Source organism: Emys orbicularis, chromosome 18 (genome assembly GCF_028017835.1).
Source record: "Emys orbicularis isolate rEmyOrb1 chromosome 18, rEmyOrb1.hap1, whole genome shotgun sequence".
In the NCBI taxonomy this organism is placed as follows: Eukaryota; Metazoa; Chordata; order Testudines; family Emydidae; genus Emys; species Emys orbicularis.
Window position 1 is genome coordinate 17,948,200 of NC_088700.1, and position 23,102 is coordinate 17,971,301.

Consider the following 23,102-nt stretch of genomic DNA (forward strand, 5'->3'; position numbering starts at 1 on the left):
AGATATGTCAAAATTGAGGCTTGTCCCTAAAGCAATGGTGATGGAGAGGGGAGGATGGAAATAGATGTGTTATTCAAATCATCGTAAACCTCTATTATTCACAACTGATTCTGTGTGCATGTGAAATTGAAGAAACTTGTTTAAGTATTCGGGTTGGGGATTTTCAAAGGGACCTACAGAAAGTAGGCACCCAAATCCCATTGGCATGCAGTGGGAATTGAACACCCAATTTCTTTAGGCTCCTTTGAATATCCCTGCCTTGTTGTAGTGGCCATGCATTTCCATTAAATCTTGTGTTTTTCGGGGGAAACTTGTGATTGATGTTTGCTGGAAGCTGTGACATTGTCTAACTCGCAATGTTTGTTTTTTTTTTGCTTCTTTTCTTTTTTGTTTTTTTGCACCTTCCCTTCTTTTAGAGTCCATGCCCCCACTGGAAAACCTAACTGTCTCTGATATTAATCCTTATGGGTTCACGGTGTCCTGGATGGCATCGGAGAATGCCTTTGACAACTTTCTAGTAATCGTGGTGGATTCTGGCAAGCTGCTGGACCCACAGGAGTTCCTCCTTACAGGAGCCCAGCGGCAACTGGAGCTTAAAGGCCTTATTACTGGCATTGGCTATGAGGTTAAGCTTTATGGTTTTGCCAAGGGGCACCAAACAAAGCCCATAAGCACTGTGGCTGTTACAGGTATATTATCGTGGGCAAATTGTTCTTTTCCATCCTCTTTTTCATGCTTCTCTTCTCACCTGGAAGATGTTGTGTGCAATCCATTTGCAAAACAAACCATGGCTTTTGCATATACTTTTTCATCATGGCTACGCATACCTCATCATGTTTGAGAGGTTCACTAATGTGATCCCATTTCTACGTTTCTTGGTATTCTCTTTATGTTCTGTCTCTGTGGGGTCGAGTGGAGAAGAGCGGAACAGGGTGGAGGGGTAAATTGCTCCATGCAAGAACCCTTAGCTGGAGAAAGGAGACCAGATGCAGGAGTCCACCATGTTATAAGCCATCAGGTACCTCGGTATTCTTCAATTGTCTATCCGTCAGGACCATTCAGGAGAGTCATACTGGGCTTCCTGCCCATGGACTCCTCCCCTTCATTCTCCATGCCAATCTCACACAGAAAATAAACAAGAGGATCATTACAACCAATAGCGTTGGGCATCTCTTAACAAAGCATTGCCCGTGTTCTCATTCTCATCGTAGCTGAGTTTTTCCAGCTGCCTTTTGGCCTTATTGAACAATTATTGCTAGCTGACTGGTTCTTTTCACCAAGTCTCAGCAACAGGATTTGCTCATTCCATGCACCAGCACAGCCCGAGTTATATGGCTGAACATTGGTGAGAAAATAAATATGGACCTTTTATTGTGATAAATACAACCGGATTGGAGATACTGTTAAACAGTTACTATTCTGGTAGCATTGCTACAGCTAGTGATGTCTAGAGTACCCTATGGGGCAGATAACCACAATAATAGTGAGAAACCATCTTAGTTAGCTGCTGGAATCCTCTTAGGTGGATTCCTCTACTAGATATTTTAGATAAACCTCTTTGGACTTAAGTGTGCAGCATTGCGGATATAGATTTTCTTGATTTCCCATTGCTGCTTCAGCATTGATTCCAAAGGAAAAGTGGACACTGTAGTCTAGATCAGAAGCATCAAGAAGTCCAGAACCACATGCAATAATGGTTAGGAATGAAGGAACTTTTTAGTGGCTCCTCAACAGGGCTCCTATCAAAGGGGGAGAAGCAAGCAACAGTATAGGCACAGCTGCAGATTATTAACAATGCCTTGTTTTTATTTGTCATAAAGGTCTCACAAAGGATGGGTAACTCTAGTGGAAGCCAGAGAACAAATAAACATCACTTTTACTATTATTATCTTTAATATTGTATGACGGGGCAAATGGTGTGTATCGAGATATTTGTTCTGCTTTGGGGTATTGTAAAAGTTGGGCACTTCTACACGCACACTCAAATATATCTTGTATAGTACTTGTATAACTCCTGAATATCCAAAGGTTTTTTTTTCTTTTTTATAGCTATCAGATTATTCCAGTCTCTTTGAACTGTGGATGGATATTTGCAGCGTGCTCTGATCTGACCTAGAGCAGGTCATATGAACTGGTAGGGGGGGGAAATCTAATTTCGTCTTCCTACTGCTATCTTCTCCTTTTTTTAGAAGCAGAACCAGAGGTTGACAACCTTCTGGTTTCAGATGCTACTCCAGGTGGCTTCCGTCTGTCCTGGACTGCAGATGATGGGGTCTTCGACAGCTTTGTTCTTAAAATCAGGGATACCGACAGGCAGTCTGACCCACGGGAACTAATTGTTCCAGGCCATGAACGCACCCAAGATATAACAGGGCTGAAAGAGGGTACTAAGTATGACATTGAACTCTATGGACTTATCAGTGGACGACGTTCCCAGCCCATAAATGCAGTAGCTACCACAGGTATTGTCTCTACAATGGAGGGAGAAAAGCATGATGTGCATGTCTGTCTCTTTAATTTCTGTCCCTCTCACATCCAGTTTGACTTCTCACAAAGTTTTTAAAAGTCCTTTGCCCCCACAACTCTCACCAAGATTTCTTTTCTTTGCAGTCTGCTCCATATGATGGAGCACGCTCTTCTGCTTGGTCTTGTTCACCATATTTAATACAACACAAGGAGGGCTATTTCATACTTGTTATCTGAAGACAAGCAGCATAGTCTAGTGGTTAGAGCACAGGGCTTGGGAGACAGGAGATTTGCCTTTATTGCAGGCACTGTCCATGACTTGCTATGTAACTTTGGACAGTCAGTTGTCTTCACTCTCCCTCAGTTTCCCACCTGTGAAAGATGGATGATAAAACTTACCTAACTCACAGGGCTATTGAGAGGCTACTCAATTAGGGCTTGATTTGCAAGGTTGCCAGGGGCTAAGCACTCTCAACTCACCCTGATTTTAATGGGCGATAAAAATGCTCAGCAGTTCACAGGAGTCTTCAGCATTTTGCAGGATCAAGCCCTTAGTGTCTGGGAAGTGCTTTGAAGTCCTCAAATAGAGGACACTATAGATTACCTTGACTGTGAGTACAGTACCCTGGTGTCAGTGCTTACTTAGCTGAGTCTTACAGTTAATGGGATCCCCAAGGAAAGAGGCAGACACAAGAGTTTATTAGTGCCATTTTGCTTAAAAAAAAAACAGGACTGGATTCTACGCTGTATCATGCCAGCTTTACACAGGCAGAATTCCATTGACTTCAATGGAGCTAAGCTGGCACAGCAATGGAGTAATGCCAGGGGCGGCTCCAGGCACCAGCGCACCAAGCGTGTGCCTGGGGCGGCAAGCCACGGGGGGCGGCCTGCCGGTCGCCGTGAGGGCAGCAGTCAGGCAGCCTTCAGCGGCTTGCCTGCAGGAGGTCCACCGGTCCCGCGGCTTCGGCGGCAATTTGGCAGTGGGTACGTCGAAGGTGCGGGACCAGTGGACCTCCCACAGGCATGCCGCCAAATCCGCGTGAGCAGCGGACCACCCGCAGGCATGCCGCCGAAGGCTGCCTCACTGCCGTGCTTGGGGCGGCAAAATACATAGAGCCGCCCCTGAGTAATGCCAATGCCATGGTCCTGAAGCCTGATTCCTGGGTGCCTAACTCCCGTGTGTGCCTTTCAAATCTCTCCTGGAATCCACTCTCACATCCAGGCCGTTTTAAACTGCCAGAGTGGTATAAAGGGGTCTTGGTGAAAATGCGAATCAGGCCCTAAATCTGGCTTGATAACCTTTAGCCGGTGTTTGGAGAAGAAAAGAGCCAATGGTAGATCAGTGTTGGAAAGCATCCACTGAGACTGCCTGGCACCATGATTCATCTAACTGGTCCCCCATGGTCGAGGGGGAATGCACACTTGTGACCAGCTTCCAACTGATCACAACCATGTTCCTTAAGCAAACATCAAGCAAACGTACTTACGGTCTGAGGCATTTGCAATAAGCAGAACACCAATCCATCACAGACAGCCTTTTGTCAAACCACAGGTTTGACTCACAAGAGAGGGTGATGTTTAAAGTCAACTATACTTTTTAGCAGCATGTCCCCATTTTCACTGACTCACAGACTATTTATGGTAAACCACAGGCAGTTATACATTTCCTCATGCCTACATTCTGATTTGGCCCTGGGAGAAAGATTTAGGAGCATGTCAGCTATTGAAGCTAATAGTACAGAAGACAGACACCCATAAATAGCCCATGGATAATTGATAATAGAGCCGGGCCCATAAAATCCCAGTTAAATGGTTTAGGCTAACGGTTATGCCACTCCCAGCAACAGTAGCCAATGCCACCAAGAAATCTAATTAGCTTCTGTCTGTTAGACTTTCACAGCATTTCTGCGATGATGGTAAAGAAATATTTGGAGGAATTTTGACATTTCACCATTATTTTCCCTTCCAAATAGGAAGCAAAAGACAAAATATCAAAAAATGTCATGAAATGAAAAATATCAAAAAGATTTAATGGAAAATGTAGCCATTTTTGATCAAAAAGAAATAATTTGATGTGCCAAAAAGATCTTTACGTTTTGTTTGAAAAAAAAAAAAAAAAACGGCTGGAAACAAAAATGTCATTTTGGTTTTGAAATATTCATTCAAAATTATTTTGATTCCCCTGATTGGAAAATAGAAACATGTAGCCAAACTCAACAATTTCCTGCAGAACATTTCCGTTTTATTGAAACTGCATTTTTGTGCAGGAAAATATTCATGCAAAACTTGTTTAACCAGCTTTATGGACAGTCATTGTCAGATGAACTAGCTGACTCAGGGGACTGGGCCATAGAGCCTGACTCAGGGGACTGGGCCATAGAGCCTTTCTCGTATACCCATCAGAAAGACCAAAGATAAAGTGTCCATTTGGAAACTGAACTTCTCCTTCACACCAAGTTGTGGCCCCTCTAGCACGGCACAGAGTCACACTGGCAGTGGAAGTGAACCTAAAATGCTTTGCACTGTCACTGCCCATGCTGCACCTGTGTTGTGGTTCAAGGGTCTAGTCCAGTATTGACATCAACGGGACTATTCAAACAGGGAGCAATTCGCCCCATGCAGAGAGGCACCGTACAGGCCATACATCACATAAATGCTGAGAATAGGGCACAGGTGGGGCTGAAGTGGTACTCAGGGGTGCTCCATGCAGGGATGAATTTCACCCATGCATTAGGAAGTCAGGATCTGGTCCCACCAGAGGCTTTCAGTCCCCAGGGCTATCAATCCATCAGCTTTCAGCAGCTACTAAATTCACTTGAATTGCAAAACTAAATCAATATTATTTCCAGCTCTCTCTCATCCATGTTTTTTTCTTCTTCATTGTTTCCCCCCGATCGTGGATTTATGGCTAAATCGGCAGCAGATTTTGGTGCAGTGCACTTTTACCAAACCCAATTTGCTTTGTCTTTAAGCCCCGCCCCCCGCTCTTGTTTTTGAACAAACCCAGCAGGCCCAAGGTGGACAGCTGAGCTGTGGAGATAATTTACAGTTCTCAGGGGAGCACACATTGTTTTCTTTTCCTTTCCCTTCTATTGATTTAGTGCCCTGCTGCTGGAGCTCCCAGGAGCACCTGGAAGTCACAATCCTCTATGACTCGTTTTTCTGCAAACTCTTTCTTTGCAAGCCATTTCACCCACAGGCCCTTTCTTTTTTCCTTTCACCCTACACCCTGGCTTATCTCCACTCATCCTCTTACTATAGCTTGTGTTTGGTATTTGTCACTCTTCTGCTAATGGACTTCTCTTGTGTGTGCTATTTATTTTTGTTAACCATTATCAGGATTGTGTTTGTTACAGTCAAAAGGGCAGATTAGGACTGAAATGCTGAATGTGAACTTTCAAGCACCAGGAGTTGTCACCCCACAGTGCTGGGAGGCCCTCATCATGCCTAAGATCTAATTGGTTAAAATACTGCTCAGATGTGGCAAAAATTTAGAACACGTCTTCAGACTGAATCTCTTCGACACATGTTTTTCTACTTATCTGAGTGGTGCATGCAGTCTGATTTACATGTCTGATTCCAGCCAATGTGTATACAAACTTATTAAGAGCCAGGGTTGGAAGGGCAACAGGTTTTTAACAAAAGGGCGTGTGTGTGTGTGTGTGTGTGTGTGTGTGTGTGTGTGTGTGTGTGTGTGTGAGTGAGAGAGACTGAAACCAAAGCCTCAAAAGGTTCACAGTTCCCCCATCCCTCATAAGACCTATCTACCCCCAGTGGTTCCACCTATGCAAAAATATATATGGGGCCATATTCACTGTTATGCTCTGGCTGCTTTGTGTTGCTCTGGCAATGCAAATCAGCCATAAACCCAGCTTAACGGCTGGGTACACACCAACCAGTGAATATTCTTATTCTTACTGATTGTTAAGTGCCAACAATGCGTTCAGCGCCATACAGAACAAGACAGCTTCCAACCCAAATGCGTTTGCAGCCGAAACATCAGCTGCATTGCTCTCAATATGTACATACCTTGCCTAGGCCCCTTTAAATTCTGCTTAGTGATGCCCCCTGCTTTGGAAAGTGCGAGAGAGAGACGAAACAGTGGTTTTATCCATAGGAATGAAAGCCAAAAGAATTCCTTCCCTGTCCTCCTCCCTCTAAACGATTTGTTCTCTGGCTCTACATATCCGGTCACTTCCCAGCCAGGGAATGTGTTTTTCCCCTCCTGCTCCCTGGGTAAAATGCTGCTTTCATATGCAAAGCTCAAGTTCAAGCAGCTTTCAGCCGGGGGCTCTACTCTGGGGTTGAGGGGATGGAATCCTCCCCATTTTCATAAGCAGGGTGCAGGGGAGCTGCACAGCCAGACCCCAGGTGATATTGCAGCCTGTCCTAGTGATCTATGTAATTGTGGTCCCACTGGCTGCCCCTGATTCCCTTCTGCATGCCATTACAGAGAGAGAAATATAGTCCAGAATAGTGCTCCACCACGGGCAGTGAATGGTTTCTTCTACACACTGCACAGCCGGGAGGCCCTCTGGTGCCACTGGGCTACTATGTTCTCTCTGCATTCTGAGCCTTCAGTGATTTTGACTTGGGCTAGAAGTTACTTGGAGTTTGTGATCTTATCTGGGGCTTGATCCTGCAAGTTTCTGAGCGTCCTCCACTCCCTTTGGTATCAGCGGGAGTTGAGGGCACTCAGCCTCTCACGGGATGGAGCCCTTGATGCACCAAGACTGCAGATTCGAGACCTTTTGTGGGCTGCCTGCCTGCCTGGGAACTTGGCACCATGAGAGAGGGCTCAGCCTCTCTCCATTTCTGAAGACTGCTGTGCCCAAATGCTTTTCAGGGTGTAAGGATGGGCTGCCTCTGATGTTCAATGAAAAACTAAAAATAGACCAAGCGAAATTGGATACAGAAAATAATGGCTAGAACAAATTCTATCCACTATAAAGTGCAAACCAAAAAATGGATCTGTTCCATAGCCCTTGCAATTACCATTATTCCCTGCTATCTACTACTAATAAAGTAATATATAATAATAATACATTTAATAGCTTTTTTATGAGGCTGGACATGGCTGTAACTTTATTGGAAAACAAAATCAGGACCGATTGTTCTGAGCAGGTAATAAAATCCTTAGCTGTGTGGAAGTTTCTCTAGCGTGATGTTGAACTAGATATTTATAGCTTCAGCTCCTGGGACAGAAGGCTGAGGTCAATTGTTATTCCAGCAAAAAATGATTGATAAGCACATGCTTTAACTCTTTCTCTGTGTCTGTGTGGTGTGTTTTTCCTCTCCCTCTGACTCCACCGGCAGCTGTGGGATCGCCCAAGGCAATCAGTTTCTCTGACATTACTGAAAACTCAGCCACAGTCAGCTGGTCGCCTCCAAGGACCCGAGTGGAGAGCTTCCGGATTTCATATGTCCCCATAACAGGAGGTGAGGAAGCAGTGGGGTAGTGAAAGGAATAAGGGTGCACTGGTTAAAGAGAGTAGAGAGCAAGGGGAAGAGACTAGGGTTACGCTGGTGTCAGTCACTTGGTACACAGCAGTCTAGCCTCCATATCAGAAGGACACTGAGGTTCAATTCTCTTGCTAGCCAGCAGCTGGCAGGCACAATTAGTGTGCACTTAACCAGTTCCAGTGGGTGGACTTAGGCCTGGTCTACACTGGGGGGGGGGGGGAAATAGATCTAAGATACGCAACTTCAGCTACGAGAATAGTGTATCTTAGATCAACTTAGATTGACTTACTTCACGTCCTCGCGGCGCAGGATCGATGGCCGCCGCTCCCCCGTCGACTCTGGAGTTCTGGAGTCAACGAGGAGCGCGTTCGGGGATCGATTTATCGTGGCTAGACGAGACGTGATAAATCGATCCCCGATAGATCGATCACTACCCGCCGATCCGGCGGGTAGTGTAGACGTACCCTTACTGTATGACTGGCATATCTAGTATGCCATGGAGCAGATTTGCAAAAAAGCCAGATTTCCAAGTGCTCAGCAGCACCCATAATTGGAGCCAGATTTTCCAAAGAGTTCAGCTCCCGTTTAGGCTCCTAAGCACTTCAGCGTGCATGCATCATGCTGAAAAGCTGGTCCTTGAAGATTAAAAATAGTTTGTTTTTTAAAATTTCATCTGTGGCTTTAACTGTGTTTTCTAAGTCAACGCTTTTTTGAACATCCCTCAAGGATGTTTCATTCCATCCACCATGACATCTCTCTGTTTTAGTGCTTCACTGACAAATGGGAAACTTGTCTTTTTCGTGAGACTTCCTTGATGAGCAGCAGAATTAGCACAACTCATGGGACCTCTGGGTGGAAAGATCAGCTAACAGCATGTGAAGAGCATGCTAGGGCCAGGGACTAAAAGAAACACACTGGAAGTGCCACAGAACAGAACAGGAAGGAGATAGGGATGAAACTACAAAATGGGAAACCACCAACATCAGATAACTGGGGTTGGTTTTTCAACTAAGATTTAGGCCTTGATCCAGCAAAGCACATGTGTAACTTTTAGGCAAAAGAGTAGTCGCATTGATATCATTGGGATTTCTCAAAAGCATAAAGTTATGCATGTGTTTAAATGCTTTGTTGGAGTAGGACCAGAATTTGGAATAAATAAATATCCCAAGTCCCTGTCTATGCAGGTAGAACCTCTCAGGCTAATATGCACTGTGTCTTGGTCTGAGATTAAGTGGGCCAAGGAGAGAGACTGAATAGATATCTGGCCTTTCTTCACCTCCCACCAGAAACAAAACCAAAGAGGTCCAAATATACAACAAGACTCTTTGATTTCTTTGTATTTAATTGCATGTGCAAATACCTATATTTGCACGTGACAGTTACCTATTTTGCACATGAAAATGGGGCAGTGCATGTGCACGAGATTTTAGTTTTTTCTTACACGTATTCAAATGTTGGCATTTGGACCACTAGGAGAAAAAAAACATGAATAAACCAGCCCCTTTGATTTTATGTTTCAGGGAGACCATTTTTACTGATCCTCAACTGTCAAAATTTCCCCTTGTTTTCACCCATTCAATCTTATTGACGTCAGTGGGTTTAACCAAGGGGGACATTTGGCCCTGTGTGTACATAGCACGAGCATGGAGGGACAAACTCAGAAGGGTAGGGCACAGAATGAATTACACCTAGCAAGGGATATTGAAGGTAATAAAACAAGGTTATTTAAATACAGTGGAGCAAGAGAAAGTTGAAGGAAAGTGTAGGTCCTTTACTTAGTGGGGAAGGAGAACTAATAATTTATGACATCAAGTAGGTTGAAGTGATTAATTCCTATTTTCCTCCAGTCTTCACTAAAAAGATTAGTGGTGACTAGATACTCTATGCAATTAATATTAACAGCAAGGGGGAAGAAACACAAGTCAATATAGGGGAAAAAAGAGGTTAAAGAATATATAGCTTAGTTAGATGTATTCAAGTCAGCAGGGCCTAACAAAATTTGTCCTAGGTTACTCAAAGAACTAGCTGAAGCAATCTCGCAACCATTAGCAATTATCTTTGAGAACTCATGGAGGATGGCAGAGTCCCAGAAGAGGGAACATAGTACCTATCCTTAAAAAAGGAACAAAGAGGACCTGGGGAATTATAGGTCAGCCTAACTTCAATACCTGGGAAGACGCTGGAACAAATTATTAACCAATCAATTTGTAAGCACCTAGAGGATTATAGGGTGATAAGGAATAACCCACATAGATTTGTCAAGAATGCAAAACCAACCTACTTTCCTTTTTTGACAGGGTTACCAGCCTAGTGGATGGGGGGAAGCAGTAGACGTGATATATCTTTATTTTAGTAAGGCTTTTGACACAGTTTCACATGACATTCGCATAAGCAAACTAAGGAAATATGACCTAGATTAAATTATTATAAAGTGAGCACAAAACTGGTTGAAAGACAGTACTCAAAGAATAGTTATCAACAATTCACTGGAGTCCCACAGGGATGGGTCCTGGGGCCAGTACTAGTCAATACTTTTCATTAATGACTTGGAAAATGGAGAATATGCTTATACAACTTGCTGATGACACCATGCTGGGAGGGGTTGCAAGCACTTTGAAGGACAGAATTAGAATTCAAAATGTCCTTGACAAATTGGAGAATTGGTCTGAAATCAACAGGATGAAATTCAATAAAGACAAGTGCAAAGTATTTCATTTAGGAAGGAAAAAAAATCAAATGCACAACTACAAAATGGGGAATAGCTGGCTAGGGAGCAGTACTACCGAAAAGGAACTGTGGATTATAGTGGATCACAAATTGAATATAAGTCAACAACATGATGCAGTTGTTAAAAAGGGCTAATATCATTGTGGGGCATATTAACAAGGAGTGTTGTATGCAAGACAGGAGAGGTTACTATTGTGTTCTCACCACTGGTGAGCCCTCAGCTGGAGTACTGTGTCTAGTTCTGGGCACCACACTTTAAGAAAGCTCTGGACAAATTGGAGAGAGTCTAGGGGAGAGCAACAAAAATGACAAAAGGTTTAGAAAACCTGACCTGTGTGGAAAGAGTAATAAAAAACCTGGGCATGTTTAGTCATAAAAAAAGAAGACGGGGGGGGGGCACCTGATAATAGTCTTCAGTTATGGTAAGGGCTGTTATAAAGAGAATGGGGATCAATTGTTCTCTGTACCACAGAAGGTAGGACAAGAAATGAGGGTTTTACTCTGCAGCAAAGGAGATTTTGGTTAGTTATTAGGAAAATCTTTCTAACTATATGGATAGTTCTGCCCTGTAACAGGTTTCCTAGGGAGGTTGTGGAATCCTCTTCTCTAGAGGTCTTTAAGAACAGGTTGGACAAACACCTGTCAGGGATGGTCTAGGTTTACTCAGTCCTGCCTCAGTGCAGGGTGCTAGATTTGAGATCCCTTCCAGCCCTACATTTCTGTGATTCCATGAAACTTATTTCTGTACTGGAAATGAAGTCCTTTGTTTGGAGCACAGCACCACAGCCTAAACACTAGCTGGAACATCATTTCATCATTGCCTTGACATTTGGTTTGCTCCTAGGTACTCCCAATGTTGTGACGGTGGATGGAACCAAGACTAGGACCAAGCTGGTGAAACTGATCCCAGGTGTAGACTACACTGTCAGTATAATATCCATCAAAGGGTTTGAAGAAAGCGAGCCAATCTCTGGAATTCTGACTACAGGTAATGCCCCAAAGAAATAAGGTCCTAATAAGTTTGTTCAAGTTCATGTGTCATACAGAAGACTCATAAAAATCAGAGATGAAAAAGACCAACCAAGTCACATTTTAGCTATCCCCTGATACCGATTAGAGGATTTATTTTGTTTGTATTTTGCCTAGTGGTTTATTATTCTTTGCATTGCAGATGAGTCTAGAGGCTTTAACTGCTCCATTCTGCTAAGCACGTCCCAACTTGTAGTGAGAGACAGACCCTGCCTCAGATATCTTATAGTCTAAACAGACAAAACAGAAAGAAAGCATCGTTAGCCCAATTTTACAGATGGGGAACTGAGGCACAGATTGATTAAGTGACTTGGCCCGAATCAGACGGGGAGTTTGGAGGCACAAGGAATTGCACTCAGCTCTCCTGAGTCCCAGCCCAGTCCCAGAAAACCATCCTCTCTCTCATCTCTCTTGTCTAGCATAGTTTTAAATAAATCAGGGATAGGGTTTCCCCCAGGTCCCTTTGGAAACCAGCTGCAGTTTAATTGATTCATCATTCTCCTGGGCTCATAGGGGTATGGAGCACTGCGAGGAAAGGGCAATGCACTCAGCACTGGAGGCCAGGTCATACTTCGCATCCCTCACCCTTGGGAGCAGCTAATGGTCCCAGTGCAAGGTCTCTGATGGGAGGCATGAAAAGGAGGGAAGATGCAATCCCCACAAGAATAATGTAGAAAGGCAGATTATGTGATTCAAAACAATAGTGGCTAGAAGTCTGTAGACGGTTGTAATGGCCATGAGTTGCCATCAGTTCAGTCCTTTCCCCAGCCTCGGTAGTCTGAGTTTTCCCCAAGAACCTGTCTGGGACTGAGAGCATTGGGGAGAGAAATGTATCAGGTCTGAAAGAGGCCCCAAGGTGGATGATGACAAGAGTATTATCTGAGAGTCTGTGGAACTGAGACTTTGAATATAATTAGTTCTCGCTGCCAGCCTCTTGGTATGAGTTTAATCCTCTCCCATGATGACCTCACTCTGCAGCAGTGCTGTTTTGTGAAGCATGACATCTTTCCAGTAAACCCCCCCGTCCCTCCCAAAGAGGACCATGCAAAGGCAGCAGTGTGTGCACAGTTAGCACTATGTGCCTGGTACAGCATATTAGAGGCAGCAGGGAAGCCCTTAATACGTATAATTCCCTCATTATGGTATTATCTGTCCCTTCAGCTCTGGACAGCCCATCAGGACTGGTAGCGGTGAATATCACAGACTCTGAGGCCTTGGCAGTCTGGCAGCCAGCGATTGCCACAGTGGACAATTACATCATCTCCTACATTGCTGAGGATGGTAAGAAGGGTCAGTGGGGGCATCTTTGAGCTTGACCACAGGGCAGTCAGTGAGAATGGTGCTCAGGACTGGATTCAGCAACTGGGAGGGGGGAGAGGAAGGTTGAATTTGAGGGGTGAAGGCTGGTTAGGAGCATGTTACAGCATCCTCATTTAAGTAAGTTGTCCATCCCTAATCCAGGCGGTGAGCAGCAGCAGAGCTGTGTCTGTGTTATCCTTGAGGTGAAGAGAAAACACTGTTATTTTCAACACATACAGCAGGGGGCGCTGGTACTTTTGTATGGAATTGACTGTAGCGTTAACAGTTTACATTCAGCTTTAGTGTGGGTTGTGGCAGTGACTCCACTGAGCCACTGCTTCTGCTTATTTCATCCTCGCCCTGAAACACCTCAGGAAAATGGGTTTCCATCCAATGAATGATCAGCCCTTAGCTCAGGATGTGGTCATTCAAACGGAGTGCTGGTGTGAAGCCTCTCTCTGAGGAGTGCTTGCCACCGACGCCATGACTTCTAGCGGCCCGTAAACGAAAGTTCTCTGTTCCCATCTTTTGTGTGTTTGCTGTGTAGAGCCAGAAGTTACTCAGACGGTGTCTGGGAACACTGTGGAATATGACCTTAATGGCCTTCATCCTGCAACCGAATATATCCTGAGGATCTATGCAGTAAAGGGACCGCAGAAGAGTGAGACAGTCTTCACCAAATTCACTACAGGTGCAGTGTCAAGCCTTTCCCCGGCACTGCAGCCCCGTGCAGTGTGACAAGGTTCCATTGTCTGCTGCCATCAAGCCAGCCCTGCACTCACTGTATCTTGTCTCCTCTAGGCATGGATGCGCCAAGAGATTTGAGTGCCATTGAGGTTCAGTCAGAAACAGCAGTGCTGTCGTGGAGGCCTCCACGGGCTTCTGTCACCGGCTATCTCCTTATCTACGAGTCTATTGATGGCAAAGTCAAGGTACCGCACTTGGATCTAACTCACAAATTCTGAGTTGGGAGACATGCTGGTAGAGTTGCTCAGAAAATGCCAGTCAATGGGACGGAAGCACACGTCTAACATTAAGCACATGTCTCAGTGCTTTCCTATAATGAAAACTTAGCTACAGCCTGGACGACATATAGCCTATTTTCCCTCTCTCCGCAATAGGGAGAAAAATCAGACAGCAAGCAGCTGCCTTCTCCCATCCAAAGTCTATGGAATAAAGGCAATGGGCATATGTGTCTAAAAGTGGCTAGTGATTTTGGGTGCTCAACTTGAGCCACTTTTAAAGACCTGATTTTCAGAGGGCGGGTGTTCAGCACTTTCTGAAAATCAGGCCTCTTCTAGATATTCCAAGATGGTTGTCCAAAATCAACATGTTTGGAAATTCAGTTCAGTAGCATCTACAGACATACCACAAAGGACAATCCAGCTTAATTTTTGATGAATTTCGCCCCTCAGGCAGTATATAATGTGTGTATATATAAGCCATGTTAACTTCTACCGTGCTTGCTTTTAAGCTACACTACTTAAACATTATAATGTTAAACATTCATTTCCAGGCAACCTTTCTCATGCTACCAATGGACGTTAGCCTGGTAAAAATCTCGTAGGAATAACGTTTCATCATAAATCATTGAAACGGTTAAAAATACCATCAATAATTTACATAAAAAGGCATCTGAAAATCTAAAATATGTAACCGTTCCAGTCTGTGGGTTTATTCATTTCAGAGTTTCTCTAGGATTTATTCTCCCAACAGGAAGTCATCCTGGGACCGGAGGCAACTTCCTACAGCCTGTCTGAGCTAAACCCGTCCACCCAGTACACAGTGAAACTGCAGGCACTGAACAGAGCCCTGAAGAGCAAGCTAATCCAGACTATCTTCACCACAAGTAAGGCCTTTGCTTTGTATGAGGGGTTGGAATTATCTACGCGTTTCCATTCTTAGGACCAAGTTGAGCTCTGGAATAGGCAGATGCAGCTCCCATTGAAGTCAAAGGGCAGTGGATACTTGCAGTATGCTTAGGGCAGTGAGTACGGTCTACACTGCCATCAGAGGTGTGACTATAGTTCATGTAGCTTGAGCTAGCTTTGGTCGAGCTAGCTTGAAAAACACTAACAGTGAAGGCCCAGCAGCATGGACCGTACAACCCCACCCGGGATCCTAAGCATCTACACGAGCGGCTAGTCTCTGTGTAGAAGGCCAGCGCAAGGCTCCCTGCAAGACTTAAACTCTGTACAAGGCAGCAGCCCCATTCACTGCTCTCATACTGGAAGGATGGAATTCAGCTAGTCAACCCCTCCACACTCCACCCACCCACAGCCTGATTGGGTGGAGTGGCTTGCACTCAGGTAGAATTTGGCCCTCAGAGCTTTAACCCCTGGACTAGCTTCTCCTCTCCCTTCTCTCTTTCCCACTGAGTTCACTCAGTTTTCATCCTGCTACCCTAGAGTGTTCGTTCTGATCCTACCTGGGAAGGCTCTCCAGTGAGCTGAATGCAATAATAATGCAATAAAGGACATCTGCCTTCTTGGTCACGACCAGTAACTGGAGATCTCTACAGCTCCAGCTAAAGAGCTAGTACCTTATTCAGGCAAACAATTAAGTCCATGCTTATTTTTAAGTACATGCTTGAGTCCTGTTGACCTCAGTGGGGAGGCAAGCACATGAGTAAGTGTGTTTACCCTCCCCTCTGAGTAATTGTCCTGAGGAGGGATGTTTTCCTGAATTGGAGGCCTGTAGTAGGGAGCTGTAACGGACTCAAATCCTCTGGCGCAGAGGGCGTCACATAATACACAATGGACCTTGAGTTACATTTACACAGCTGGCTTTGAGACTATAAAAGTGTTAATAATAGAAATACACCTAATATACCTTTTCAGAACATCCCTTAATTACACCTGTTGCAGTTATTTCCACCAAATATGCTAAAATCAATAGTTTTTTTCAGTCATTTCAAAGATGTCAAGAAAATGCCCAAAACATTCACATTTTAATAGTTTGGGGGATTTTTTTGTGTTTGAAATTGTATTGACCGCACCTATGCCTCTATTAAGTTGTAGTCAGAAAAAAAATGCACCATTGTTGTTGGTTTTCTTCACATGCCTTGTTTTATAACATACTTTGCATTACACTTGTTATTGAAGAAGTCCTGATTTTCATCTTGGCTTTAGCCATGCTTCCACTGTTATACTCTCACGTGTCATACGTGCAAATCATTAAAGGTGCAGTTTTGTCCTGCAGGTAGTTGCAGACACAAGTGATGTCACTTAAACATTTAACTACATGATTGTGCCCACATTGCAGGTAGGTAGGCATATAAATGCAGTTAATTGTGCCTTCAAAATTACAGGCATACACAGGAGGCCTAGTTTTAGAAACCTGTCCCTAAATATGTCTTTATGGCATGTATTATCTGATTTTTTATATATAGTGAAGTTCTGGGTTGCAATCCAGACTAGGGGTTGTGTCACCACCTGGTCCACAACCTTGGGTGCTTCACAACGCTTTGCTGTTGTAGCTCCCAACCTGGGATGCTCGCAAACAGCTTTCCAGCATGCAAATCACACCCTCAGTGTCTGTGTATAGCTCCAGCTCTGGTCCAGCAGCTCTGACCCCAGCAGCCTGTCAGCAACGCTCCAGTCACGCTCTGGCTTCCAGCAGCCTTGGTGACTACTTGCAGAGTGACCCCAACAAATTCCCAGTCCCGAATTTTCCCAGGAATGTGTGTTCTGCACTGTCCAGCCCAGTCCTGGGCTGTTCAAATATTACAAGTCCATTGCCTCTCTAAAGGGTCAATGTTCAACAGTTTGCTACTTTAACTGGAGTTGCCAAACCGTTCTGTTTAAACTCAACACTGGATTGGTTTAGCTTAAAAAACAAAACAAGTGCATTAACAAAAGAAAATATGATTTTAAGTGAATTCAAGTATCAGATCTGAAAGTCAGAAATGATTACAAGAGACAGAAAGATGAACACACTTTCTAGTAGCTAAAACTTAACAAGCTAGCCTTGGTTCAAGGTAAAATCCTTACCACATTTCCAGCAACATGGCTGACCAAATTCTCAGGTCAGGATCTCCCCTCAGAGTCAAAGAGCTGGTACCTTTGTCTTCTTAGGTGAAAGATAGATGAATTGGGGTGTTTTGCCCCTCACTTTTATAGTCCAGTCACCCTTTGAAATGCATTTTCTTGAGAGTTACCCCTAGATAAAGTTTATTCCGGTTGTGAGGAAGGAGACATGGAGGTTTGGGGAGAAAAGGTTCCATGCTGTTGTTTGCTAAAATGCAGATTGATATGTTCCTGCCCCACCCCCCTTGATTGGCAACTTGACAGGTGGCTACCAATCAACTTTGATGACAGCTGGCTAGAAGTATCAATGTGTCCTTTGTCTTTGAGAAACCAGTTTACCTACTCCCCAAACTTGTCTAGTAAACAAATGGCAGTCATAATTTCAGCTTGTGTTCATAACACTTAATAGGCATTATGTACACATGTTACATAAGATTATTAATGATCAGTGTGGTGTTAGTTTTTAAACAACTCCTCACAAGGCATATTTTGCACAAAGATTGTTACAATAATGTCTAGAGTGTGAATATAGGATCAAGGATTTTTTCTAGAATTTAGAGTCAGGTCTCCTGGGCTCTATTCCTGGCTGGGCTATTGACCAGCTGAGAAACCTTCTTGGCCATAAGCAACAGAGGGTCCTGTGGCACCTTTAAGACTAACAGAAGTATTGGGAGCATAAGCTTTCGTGGGTAAGAACCTCACTTCTTCAGATGCAAGACTTGCATCTGAAGAAGTGAGGTTCTTACCCACGAAAGCTTATGCTCCCAATACTTCTGTTAGTCTTAAAGGTGCCACAGGACCCTCTGTTGCTTTTTACAGATTCAGACTAACACGGCTACCCCTCTGATACTTGACTCCTTCTTGGCCATGTCACCTAAGTGTTCTGATTTAATTTCTACAACTGTATACTAAGGACACTAATGTTTAATGCACCCAGTGTGCTGTAAGGATTCATTAGTTAATGAGCAAGTTGAAGAAGGAATGTGCTATATAACTGCAAAATATCAGTATTTTTTCATCCAGATTTGTGGACAGTCAAGTTGATTTTTCCATTGCACATTTTCAAGTTTGTGCACCACTAGTGTATTACTCCATTCTTAGCAGTATCTCTTCTAAATGAAATAGATTCATTTGCCTTGTCACCAGAAAGAGCTCACAAATTAATTACCTAAATGACAGGAAGATGCATCCCTTTTCATAAATGATTTCTCAAGCGCTGTTCTCTGCTTTTTTCTTTTGTGTGCAGTTGGACTTCTCTATCCTTACCCTAGAGACTGCTCCCAAGCTCTGTTGAATGGAGAAAGTGCCTCTGGACTTTACACCATTTATACGAATGGAAACAAGTCACAGCCTATGGAGGTGTATTGTGACATGAACTCTGATGGAGGTGGATGGATTGTGAGTATACTGCGGGAAGGGATCCAAAACCTCTATGTCACTATTGCCTTGTGCCTGGGTCAAGAACATGAGACAGGGCCCAGCCTCAATCAATTACTGCATTATTAATGATGTTGCATTAACGTGCCAAAACACTTGGGAAATTTAACTTTTAGTTCTAAATCCGACTGCAGTCAGGGTGGGAGACTGAAGCAGAGGTGCAGCCACTTCCAAAACTTTGCAGGAGAAACGAGGACTGAGAAGAATGCATTCGTTCTGCAGTCACACTGAAGGGTGGGTAAGCAGGGCAGTAAAAACAGAGGCAAGGAGAACAGCAAAGTACGGTGCTGAGAATCTGTGGAATTCAAAGAAGCCAGGTGGGCCTGAGAGTCTGAGAAGTGTCAAAGAGTGAAGGAAAGGAACTTGAGAAATACTGAGGCTTCATGGACAACAGGTTGAAGGATACCGAAGGACCTGGCTGAGTGATATTGAGCTTTGAGTGAGTGCTAAGAAAGCAGAGGGCAGGGACTGACTACAAGGCTGCGAAATACAGAGGTGGCTTGGAGCCCAAGCAGAAACCTGGGCCTTGTTTAAAAATAACGTTCAGTGGGCCTGCTAAAATCATACTAGTTGGGCTGAAATATGTCAGTGCCCATGTTGCTTTGGGATGGTTGGTATAGGGAAGCCATTAGTGTGTAAAAGTCACAACTGTTGTAAATATAACGCTACTGGCATGTTGGGGTTTTAGGTGTTTCTGAGGCGCCACAATGGAAATGAGGATTTCTACAGGAACTGGAGGACTTACGCTGCTGGGTTTGGAGATCCCAAGGATGAATTCTGGATAGGTAAGCGATTGCCAAGAACTTTCTGAAACAAAAGAGAATGAGTCACTTGTAGGCATGACAGCCACGTCGCTGACCACAATATTGGCTTCTCTAAAGAGGCTCATGGCAGGAAGATGTAATATGTGGCGATAAGATGTTAGGACAGAAGATCGAGAGAGACAACACAGTGGTTCTTTACTCATTTATCCATTCATTACTACAGGTCTGGAGAACCTCCACAAAATCACTTCCCAGGGCCAGTATGAGCTGCGTGTGGATCTGCGAGACAAGGGCGAGACAGCTTACGCTCTCTATGACAGGTTTAGCGTGGGAGACTCCAAGACCCGTTATCGGCTAAAAGTGGATGGATACAGTGGAACGGCAGGTGGGTTAAAACTGATATTTTTTCAGACTCGAAATAGGCCAGGAAAGGACGGGGGGGAGGGCTATGCATTTCTCCATATCTGGCTGGAGCTACAATTTCCTTCCATTTGGTTCAGAGCAACAACGGGGATTGTTGTCACAGCAGGTAAGTCTTTTTGGGGGGAGATTGGAAAATGCGAAAGGATCGCTTTCCTCTATGATTCCATTCTAAATGCTCTGCTCCTTCAGATGCCACATTTTATAACATGCTTATGACAGAATGTAAACAAACATCTAAAACAGACCTATGTCTCGTTTTAGCAATACCTACCTGTCATTAATAGGGCTTATAATAGCTTGCCGCAGCGCCATTTGTTAAGAATGTGCCGCTGATGCCTGTTATAACATGCTTGATAATGTTACTGAAGAATTCCTCTGCCTCCTTCAATCCCATTAAGCACAGGCCTGCAGACCATGTCCAGCCCCGTCTTTGGCTTCAGTGTTGACAGAGTAAGGACCAAGGGCTAAATCCTGTGCCATAGGAGCATAAGGGCTTAAACAAAAGAGAAATACTGTGATTCTGCTGTGCTTGGCCACAGAAAGAACTCTCTGGGGACTATGCACCTTGCAGCTGTCCATGGTGGCTCTCTGAATAGCTGAGTAGCAGGGACAGGAGTGTAGCCAATGGCTTAGCAATTATACAGCTCCATTAGTCAAACTCCCCCATTATAGGGCAAACAGACTGAGGTAGAATCTGCTGTTTCAGCTTATGGGTTACAGTAACAGCATCACTGCTGTGCCACCTCCTAAAGGGGAGATTCCGTTCCATTAGTGACCTACATGAAGATCCCCCTGCACTGTCTGTTCACTCTGGCTTTGGACAGAGGACCAGGATTGAGTCCCGAGTGCACGAACTGCAGAAATTGGCCCCAAAGCAATTTTACACAGAGCCGTAGAAGTGACCGTGGAGATCAAATTCACTTCAGACAATTGTTGCGTTGCCAGATCCAAGGACACATTGCATAGAATTAAATTTGGTGAGTGCATTTTTGAGAGGTAAATGGAAAGGCAATTGAGCATCTGTCAAGGCTGAAGTTAAAGGTCTTAGGGGTTCTTCGTGTCTCCTGATAACATTATTGACACCTAAAGTAGCGTAAGAAATGAAGTTCCCTGCTCTGCTGCAGTTGTTAAACAATATAACATTGATTTGAACAAGAGAAACGCTGCACCTTGAGGGCTTGAATCCTGGATTCAGCAAGTGCAGTGAGTGAACGGGGAATCCATTTAAACTACTTAGTTTTAAAATGTGTATATTTGTCATTTTTTGAAGTCTATACACCGATGATGTTTAGGTCAGATGTTCAGCTGATGTAGATCAGCATAGCTCCGTGGACTGGCCTTCGTTTACTTTTGGTATTTATTTTTAGCCGAGATGGGCCTGAACCAAAACTTCAGATCTGAAGCCCAAGAAGCTTGTGGTGGGTTCAGAATCTGGATACAGAGGCAAAATTCACAGTGTGGGCGCATCTCTCCTTTATTTATTGGCAAATAGCATTTCAAGTGAAATTCAGGACCACGGTTTCAAAGTGGTCTCTGCAAAACTTGTGATATGCACCGCCAGGTTTTTCAGCAGGAGCAACCAAGGTATTTTATGCCCAAAAAACTCAAAGTTGCCCCTAACCATTGAATCATTTGCACATGCAGAATAGAAGCCAGGTGAAAACTCTGACACCATTCTCTTTGTTTCTCCTACATAGGTGACTCCATGACCTATCACAATGGACGGTCCTTCTCCACCTTTGATAAGGACAATGACGCTGCCATCACAAACTGTGCTTTGTCCTACAAAGGTGCTTTCTGGTACAAGAATTGTCACCGAGTCAATCTGATGGGCAGATACGGTGACAACAGCCACAGTCAGGTGAGTTTGCCATGTTACGTAACGATCCACCAGGCATGGGAATGTAGGAGTGGCCATACCAAATCAAGCCACTGGTTCATTCATTCTGTTAGTCAGTCTCTTGTTGTGGCCAATATATAGTGCTTCAGAGAGACAGGAGAAACCCCATCATTAAAACTGAATAAATCATGGGGTGGGGGGTATATTAAATCATGTTCACCAAACGAGAATCACGGTTCAATCCAAACATGTTCTCAACCTTCTTTGTTCATTCTCTCATGAGAGTTCATGGGAATGTTTGGGGCTGGAGCTTTTATCACTTCAAATACAGGTTCTCATGTTTTAAAAAAAGAGCATTCTGTTGGAAATGAAGTAAATATAGGAGAGAACCGTGGAGGAGTGACACTGTTACTCTAGCCCAAGCCCCTGCCTCCTCCAGCAGGGGTCAGTAAAAGGAACGGCATAGGAATACTGGCTTTGATGGATCTCAAAGCTACTACAGCCTCATTAATCTCACACCAGGAGTTGCTCTCGGGGACAAAAAGTTGTGGGGAACCCACTGCTGTTCTATTCACAGATTGTGCAGTTGGAGTTGGAACAGGGGATGTGGTAAATTCTTCACCAGCCTTTAAATTGAGGTTGGAGATCTCTTGCTAAGCAAGATGCCCTAATTCAACCACAACTTATTGGGATTGATGCAGGAATCACTATGTGAAATTCTATAGTCTGGGTTGCATAGGTCAGATGAGATGATCGTAATGGTCCTTTCCAGCTTTACAATCTATGCGTTTATAATGCAGAAATACAGGAGCATAATAAATATTGCAACTTCTCTGTTATGAGGTTAAAGAATAGAATAACACATGTACCGGCAGCATAGCCTAGTTGATAGAGATCTGGACTGGCAGTCAGGAGAGCTGGCTTCCGTTCTTGGCTCTGTTGCTAGCCTACTGAGGTGACCTTGAACAAGTCACTTCACCGCTCCTGTGCTTCTGTTTCCCCAGCTATAGAGTACTTTGAGATCTATGGCTGAAAAGCACTATATAAGAGCAAGGTATGCAGATTGTACTAATATGGGGTCATGTTGCCTGTGTGTTTTTGCAGGGCATTAACTGGTTCCACTGGAAGGGCCATGAATACTCCATCCAGTTTGCAGAAATGAAGTTGAGACCCATCAGCTTCCGGAATCTAGAAGGGAGACGAAAGAGAGCATAAAACCCGGAGATGGAGGAAAGTTTGGGACGCCGGGTGGGGGTAGTGGGAGGGTTTTCTGGAATAACACGGGGGAGGGGGATAAGGCAGCTGGTAATCTTACCAAAGCATCAATGACGCTTGGCCTAACTGGGGCTCCTTCTACAGTCTGAGTGACCAGCCTTATGCAACCACAGCATCTTCTGCAGACCAGCTTTTGCTGCCCATGGTTAATGCCCTTCACACCAAAGACAACAATCTCAAGGGTTCTGTATTGATTTTAGATTTTGGGAGGGTTTTTTTTCCTCAGAAGGTCCGTGACAAGATTCTTCCATGGTCTCATGGGCAGCTCAAGGGAGGGGCGGGGGGAAAGGTTGTACATTGGTAGTTTGAGAACCAGCCATATTTTACACACACAAATTTGTATGATTATCA

The 23,102-nt window shown here is 44.2% G+C and overlaps 1 protein-coding gene across 1 annotated transcript in view; it reads left to right on the forward strand.

Moving 5' to 3' along the window:
• TNC (tenascin C) overlaps window positions 1–22,691 on the forward strand; it is a 59,254-nt gene extending 36,563 nt beyond the window's left edge. Inside the window, exons 16-28 of the mRNA XM_065418683.1 lie at window positions 417–689; window positions 2,190–2,462; window positions 7,783–7,905; window positions 11,501–11,644; window positions 12,847–12,966; window positions 13,532–13,675; window positions 13,786–13,916; window positions 14,701–14,833; window positions 18,259–18,410; window positions 19,138–19,234; window positions 19,437–19,598; window positions 21,334–21,497; window positions 22,581–22,691. Of these exons, the coding sequence (XP_065274755.1) occupies window positions 417–689; window positions 2,190–2,462; window positions 7,783–7,905; window positions 11,501–11,644; window positions 12,847–12,966; window positions 13,532–13,675; window positions 13,786–13,916; window positions 14,701–14,833; window positions 18,259–18,410; window positions 19,138–19,234; window positions 19,437–19,598; window positions 21,334–21,497; window positions 22,581–22,691 (2,027 nt within the window). The remainder of the gene's footprint in view (window positions 1–416; window positions 690–2,189; window positions 2,463–7,782; window positions 7,906–11,500; window positions 11,645–12,846; window positions 12,967–13,531; window positions 13,676–13,785; window positions 13,917–14,700; window positions 14,834–18,258; window positions 18,411–19,137; window positions 19,235–19,436; window positions 19,599–21,333; window positions 21,498–22,580) is intronic.
• Window positions 22,692–23,102: the final 411 nt, after the last annotated feature.